The sequence below is a fragment of the Cryptomeria japonica genome, chromosome 5, assembly GCF_030272615.1.
Source record: "Cryptomeria japonica chromosome 5, Sugi_1.0, whole genome shotgun sequence".
In the NCBI taxonomy this organism is placed as follows: domain Eukaryota; kingdom Viridiplantae; phylum Streptophyta; class Pinopsida; order Cupressales; family Cupressaceae; genus Cryptomeria; species Cryptomeria japonica.
In genome coordinates, this window is record NC_081409.1 from 288353673 (window position 1) to 288361535 (window position 7863).

The window sequence follows — 7863 nt, forward strand, 5'->3', positions numbered from 1 at the left end:
ACTTGATACCAACATACACAATAAAAATTCAGGCGCAGTTTAGTCAAATAGATTTAACATAAGTTACATCAGAACAACAACCAATCAAAGAAGAAATAATAACTGCAACTTCTAAGATATGGCTGCATCCATTTGTTTATCTGAAGCATTCCTTGGTTGAAGGAATACCACCTAATCAATGCATGAAAAGAAAAAATTTCAACCAAAACTAGAAGAGATTACCTGCAGCTTTTTTTAGGAGAACTGAGGCTGGAGGAGTCTTCAGAATGAAGGTGAAGCTCTTATCCTGTGTCAAGCACGATCAACCATTATATTTGCAAAATGTTTAAAACAACAGTAAATAAGCAAGTTTCTATGAATAGGAAATCCTGATATCTCCCAATATATCCATCAATAGTGCCAGAGCCTAAGTTCTGCATGCAAGTGCAATCAGTCGTGGGGGTTAAAGACTCAAGGCAACAGCTGACAATGGCAGGCTACCACTCTGGACAAAAATCTACTTAAGCTCCAAAAATGTGTCCATTTTTACCTTGTATGAGCAACACGGGAAATATGGGAGCAAAACAAAAAGACAAATTACGAAATATACAAGAAAAATGCTTATATAATATAAAAAATATAATTATTGATCAAAAAAAATATAAAAAAATAAAATTAATTGAAAACAAATGCACCCAGGATAGAAAACTCTTCTTGTCAATAATATTTGAGATTAAAAAAAATGATTGAACATCTTGTCTGAAAGCTGAAACTTAATTGTAAGAGACTCAGTGAGAGACCCCAAGGTCCAACACCAAAAAGTAGTTAGTAAAACTATAAACAAACGAACATACGTGTGAGTAGATATTTTTCCCAAGAATTGATTGTCTTGTGTTTCTTTTGATTTAGATTACATTTGAAAAACAAAATGAAATACAAAAGTCACCATTGATAAATGAATTGAAATAAGGAATAACTTTTAGTGAGTGTAGTGAAACAAATTTTAAATGCAGACAATCTAAGATAACTGAAAAAATCTTAATATCTGGCGATTCTCAGCTGCAGCAAAGAAAATATGCACATACATGCTGCCTAGTTAAAATAGCCAAGATTGGGAAAATATGTAATTTAACATTGGAGATGTATCAAGGGGTCCATATAGCACCACCAATCAATTTTTCATGGTTTCTTCCATAATCAGTAAAATCAAGAATAGGGAGGGTATTCTGGATGGAGAAGGAAGCAGCTGACTGATACAAATATCAGCAAAGCTGGATAGCTGACATTTTAATTCAGTGCTGCTATTTATTTTTCCTTTTTCTACTACTAACTGATAACTTCTGATTTGGTTTTATTGAGCCGGTGTGGCTTGGGTTTCAAACACCAACCCGTGCATATTAGGATGTTAGAGCTTATAGCTTGGCTGCTGTAAAAAATTCTCCATCTGGACACACACATTGGTCCCTGGAGGCCAGGTGTTCCCACTGACCAGGGATTAATCTTGATCGCACATGAAATAAACCAGCCTTGCAAATAATGAAAACCCAACAGTTTCACCTCTGTTTTTCCAGAAGGAGCGTTTGCCATAATGGATTAAACTATAGCTCTGAAACCCAAAAGAAATAAAAAACCTGAATTCAAATTATGATAGAATTTATGACATGAGTTTGAAAAGAAAACCATGAAGTTCAATACTCACATCAAATATTGTAATTTCAACAGGAATGACATATCCAGCCTTGTCTGAGGTCTTGGCATTGTACTCCTTGCAAAAGGCCATGATGTTTACACCTTTGGATCCCAATGCTGGACCGACAGGGGGAGCTGGAGTTGCCTTACCAGCATCTAGTGCCAACTTTATCACCCCAATCACTGTTTACAATCAAGGCACAAATTTATCGCTTAAGCATTCTGATTACCAACAGCAAACCCAAAAATATTATTATTAATAAGCTGAGAAAAATGATGAAAAATGGTACCCAGAATACTCAAAAGAGCAAGTGAAACAAGCATATCCCCAAAAACTATGATTAAAATCATTATAGAAAAATACCAGCCAAGGGTATTTCTTTTCTGAAAAAAGAAAAAAAATTACAGGGAAACCAAGAAAACTGGTACTCTATTGACATAATCAAAAGACATATATTTCGAAATGTAATTCAAAATTGTTACTATAAAGTTGTTTCATTGTTTTGAAAAAAATCACAAAGGAAACAAAGAAAACTGGTACTCCATTGAAATACCCACAAGACACAATTGACTGGACAGAGCAAACTCCTTGTTTACCACACAGAGGTGAGCCTGTTGGGATTTTACCCTTCGTAGGGCTTTGGTGATTCCCCTAATTGAGTGCAATTCACAGGATCACCTGGCTTGTCTGCAAATGTGACCAGTGTGTGACCTTTGTTGGAGAACTCCAACATCCAAGATCGAACCCAGGCAGCTAACAAAAACAAAGCGTATTTGAACCCTGAGGCTCACAAGCTCAAAATCTAAAATTAAATGACTAAAAAAATACTATCCAATGACTGTATTTTAAATTTGAAAAACAAATAATCACAAGGAAAACCAGGAAAAATGACGCTCTAATGGCATGCCTCCAAGACATATGACTACCCAGGGGTGTTTTTATTGCAAGAGCCAAAGAAAAATATTACTAAGAAACCACAAAACTGGTAGCCCATAACACAAAGGATAAAATGAACATAAAACATTCCTGAACAGTGTTTTAAATGTTAAAAGAGAAAAAAAAAATCACAAGGAAACCATGAAAACTGGTGTTCCAGTGACAAACCCAAGACAGAAGATTGAAAATTGTTATCTAACAGGTGTTTTTAATATTTATTGTTAAAAAATAGAAAATGGTCACCTATATAGTATAAACATACGCACAACACATTGATTTTAACTGAAAACATGACCCAAAAATTACAATATTTTTGTTGTCAAAACAAAACAGTGAAATCACGATAAAAGTTAAAAAACAATGAAGCTGATGCGCCATTAAAAACAATGAAGCTGATACGCCCCATTGACATATGTGCCACACATGATTAAGTAAATGATTGATAAATATTATCCAAAGACTATTTTTTATTGTTGCTAATCAGAAACTGGTTCTCCATTGGCATACCCAAAACACATATAATTGAGAACATGATTGAAAAATGTTACCCAAGAATGGTTTGATTGTATATAAGGAAAAAAGTTTCTCCATTAGCATACCCATAACGCATAGAATTGAACATATGGTTGACGGACACTATCCAATAGTGCTTTTCTAGTAGAAGAACAAATCAATAACATCACAACGCACACGCATAACACACAATCGAAAAGTGCAATCCAAGTGGCATTTTTATTGTAAAAAACAATAAAATCACTGATTGTAGTACACTGTTGAATATTCACAGCACATTTGTTTGAAAGCATGATTGACAAATGTTACCCAGAAATGTTTTAATTGTAAAAATAAAATTACAAGCCGCCCCAGTGAAACTAGTATTATTAAGATGCCCACAACACATATCATTGAAAATTATTGTCGAACGGATGTTTTTGTTGCTAGAAGAAATAGAAACTGATTCTCCTTTGGCATACCCACAACATATTGAAACATATTGAATTGAGCACACAATTTAAAATAGTGCAATTGTTGTAAAAGAATCAAAAAAATCATATGTAAACCACTGAAACTGGTGCCTCGTCGAATACCAAAATACATTGTCTTTTAATCTTATAAAAAACAGAAACTGATAATCATTTGACATGTTCAAAACACACATTTCAAAATTATTACTAAAGAAAGTTTTCATTGCCACGAACATCAAATGCAATTACAAAGAAACAACTAAAATTTAGTACTGTATTGGCAACGCCATAGCACATGCAACTGAAAACATGAAATAAAAAATGCAATTTAAAAAAACTCAAAGAGCGGTATAGAATTGCCTAATCAATCAAACCGGTCCTCAATTGACATACCCACAACAAGTATGAATGATAGCATGAACTGAAATTGGTAATAGAAATTAAAAACCATACACCCATTCTAAGATTACCTTGATACTGGAACTCCTACTCTATGGATAAACCCGCACAAGTACGACTCAAAACATGAATTAAAAATGATTTTTGATACCCAATAAATTAAAAGACGTTCCAAGATTACCTTTTTTCGCCTTTCCAGGTTGTTTTAGAGGAGCAGCCATGGCTGTGATTTTGAATATTTTTTGTCTTCGAGACCATGTTGTTGACAGCGGTTGGAAAACCAGTTGAGAAGTCTGATACGTTTTGAAAGAAGAAGATGATGAGAGAGCTGTGTGTAAAGGGCATGAGAATAGTCTTGTAGAAGAATGCAAATGGAGTGGAGAAGAGTGTGACGATTTCACAAAGGAGAATGATGAAGCCATGATTTAGAAGAAGAGAGCCGACACAACTAAAGGCGTTGAAGATGATGGATAAGGGAAGCTACATTTTATAGCTCTGATTTATTGTGGGCAGATGGTGTGTGTCCTCGGGGCATTTTTGGTTTTAACATTGTGCAATTTTAGAGTGATTCATTTGTTATACCTGCCTGAAGCATATATATTGTAATGAAAATTATTTTACTTCTTATTTCTGGTTTAATAAGAAATGTGTTTTTTTTTTGTTTTGTTTTTTTTATGTTAAAAGATGGGAAAGTAATATGTTAATAGATTGGAGATATTTTATAATATAGTAATGATAATTAATTTAATATCGAAAAGTAATGATTAAATTTATTTAAATTTTTTTCCCACCATACTAAATCTTAAAATTTCATATGATTCAAAGTTAATTTTAATGTTAAAAGAAAGCATGAAGTACTAAAATTATTGTTAGTGTTGTAGGGATCGGGAGATTTTATGTATACACAAAATGTTGGACTCATTCAACTAGGTTTGAGTAGATATTTCCTTTAATTTGTTGATTTTATGATATTTAATTTTGTGCTTTATAGTTACGAAGTGTTTTAATCTACTTGTAACAGTTTTATCATTAAAGTTGTTGCCACTTTCTACTTATGTGTTAATTAATTTTATTAAAAAAAAGTCATAATTTTAGGGTGCATCAATTCATCCCTAAAAGATGCTACAACAATGGTGATACCCAAAAGTGCAAACACCAACATTATATACAATACAGTGGAGATAAATGTACAGGCAAACCTATAATGTAAGGCTCTAGGCATTTTCTCGGCATCGTTTATCCAACATTGAGGATGCTCCGTCATATAGATGGTGCCTATGGACCATAAGCCTAGTTAAATGCCACTAATTACTAGTGCATTTTTGTTATATATAAACTTTGAGAGATATCCTTCTCAAGGCACTTATTGCACTTTTATGTGAGAAATTGATATTTTTTAAAGGCACCTCAAGTAGGATATCTCTTAGCGTTTTTGATATATTGGTAAATGCATATTTGGTAACTTAGGACTCACGATGCAACAAGTGAGACATTAAATGAATTAAATTTAGGTTTAGGGTTGGGAATAGGGTTAAGGTCATGGTTATGGTAAGGATCAAGATTAGGGTTAGGGCTTGGGTTAGGGCTAGGGCTAGGGCTAAGGTTAGATATATAATTAGGGTTACCAGTACGGTTATTGTTAAGGTTAGGGTTTGGGTTTGGGTTAGAGTTAAGGTTTGGTTTATAGTTAGTATTAGGATCAAGGTTAAATTGTGGTTAGGGTTAGGGTTAGGGTTAGGATTAAGAATAGGGTTGGGGTTAGATATAGAAATAGGGCTAGAAGTGACCAATTAAGGTTAATGATACATATAGGGTAAGGATTAGAGATAGATTTAGAGTTAGGGTTAGGGTTAGGGTTAGAAATAGTGTTAATACCAAAGTTAGGGTTAGGGTTAAAGTTAGAATTAATACAAGATTTAAGGTTGGGGTTAGGATTAGGGTTAGGATTAGAGATAGAATATGGATTAGGATTAGGGTTAGAGATAGAACATGGGTTAGGGTTAATGTAAGAGATAAAATTAGGGTTAGGATTAGGGTTAGAGATAGAATCAGAGTTAGGGTTAGGATTAGTGTTAGAGTTATATTTAGTGTTAGTTTTATAATAAGGGTTAGAGTTAGGGTTAAAGTTATAATTTAGGTTTATTTTAGGTTTCAAGTTAAGGTTAGAATTAGTTTTAGTTTTAGTATTAGGGTTAAGGTTAGAGATACATTAAGAGTCAAGGTTGGGGTTAGAAATAATGTTAGTGCCAAGGTTAAGGTTGTGGTTAGAATGAAGGTTGGGGTTAGATGTAAAATTAGTGTTAGTTTGAAGTTTGGGGTTAGGGTCAAGGTTATCGTTAGAGTTGTGTTTAGTGTAAGAGTTTGGTTTAGATTTAGGGTTAGGGTTAGGGTTATAAATAGTAATAGGATTAGGATTACAATTAGTATAAGTTTAAGAATTAGAGTTAAGGTTAGAATTAGAGTTAAAATAAGTGTTAATTTTAGGATTCAAGTTAGGGTTGGGGTTAGGGTAAGGGTTAGAGTTACAAATAGGTTTACTTTAGATTTGAGGTTATGGATAGAAATAAAATTAGGATTAGGGATAGATCAATAGGGTTAGGGATAGAAATATGATTAGGGTTAGGGATAGTAATAGAATTAGTATTAGCTTTAAATTAGGGTTAGGATTAGAGATAGATTTTAGGGTTAGAAATAGTGTTAATGTTATAATGCATATTGAATTGTAACCATAACCCTTATCAAATCCTAACCTTAGTTCTATGTGTACCACAAACTTAAACATAACACTAAGTAAACATGTATTCTAATTGAACTCTATTCCCAACCATAACCCTGATTAAACCCTAAGCCTGATTGAACCACAACACTAACTCTTAACCCTTATTAAATTACAACACTAATTGAACCCTTTCCCTAAAAGAACTCTAACCCTGACCCTACTTAAGCATTAACCCTAATTAAACTCTAACCCTAACCATAATTAAACCTTAAACCTAACCCTAATCCTAATTGAACCTTGATTGAACCTGGCATATGCTATTGATATTAATAATGTGTAACTCCTCTCAGGAAAAACCTTGCCTACTCCTACTTCACCACTTATTATGGAGATTCCTTCAGAAGAACCCTCCATTAACTACCCACATTTATCAACCTGAGAAAGAGCATACATTGCTACTCAAGCCCCTCCATTTTTTAGAGAGGTTGAATACCCACAAATATGAGCTTCGACCAACATTTGATTTTTTGTATCAATTAAATAATTTGAGTGTTAAGATTTCTTTGTTCCAAGCCATCAAAGATATGCCTATCTATAGCTAAAACATTCAAGATCTATGCTTGAATAAATTTGGGAGAAAGAGAAAGGGTCCTTCAACTATCTATGTTGTAGGTTAGCTAGCAAATATAATGTTAGGGAAAGTCATTGTTTCCAAGTATACTAATCATATCAATCCTATAGTAGATGTAACCATCAAAAGCATCTTGATACCCAATACATTGACTGACTTACTACTAGTCATTATTATAATGACCGAGGAAACTATGTAAAATTTACAACTATCTATTTTAAGACCTACTATCATGTCATCTAGTGAGTAGATACATCTACCATCAAACCTAAAGGCATTATAGAATACTTGGCCATTACATTGGATTCATGGGAATATTTTGCAAACTTCATGATTCTTCAACCTAAGGAAAATTTAGGAGGGTATCCACTTATTTTAGGTCAGCCTCGACTGGGTACTGTAGATGCCTTTATAAGATGCAGATATAGTAATATGATAATTTCCAATGGAAATGTCACTAAGAATTTAGTCCTATACCAACTTGCTTAGCCTCACATCAAGGTTGAATAGTCAATTTCACCAAATCTTCGAGATAATGACAAAA

At 33.4% G+C, this 7863-nt stretch overlaps 1 protein-coding gene across 1 annotated transcript in view; it reads right to left on the reverse strand.

Moving 5' to 3' along the window:
• LOC131045797 (uncharacterized) overlaps positions 1–4553 on the reverse strand; it is a 48261-nt gene extending 43708 nt beyond the window's left edge. Inside the window, exons 1-3 of the mRNA XM_057979447.2 lie at positions 4151–4553; positions 1679–1851; positions 223–286 (exon numbers count right to left, since the gene is read on the reverse strand). Of these exons, the coding sequence (XP_057835430.2) occupies positions 223–286; positions 1679–1851; positions 4151–4391 (478 nt within the window). The 5' untranslated portion in view covers positions 4392–4553. The remainder of the gene's footprint in view (positions 1–222; positions 287–1678; positions 1852–4150) is intronic.
• Positions 4554–7863: the final 3310 nt, after the last annotated feature.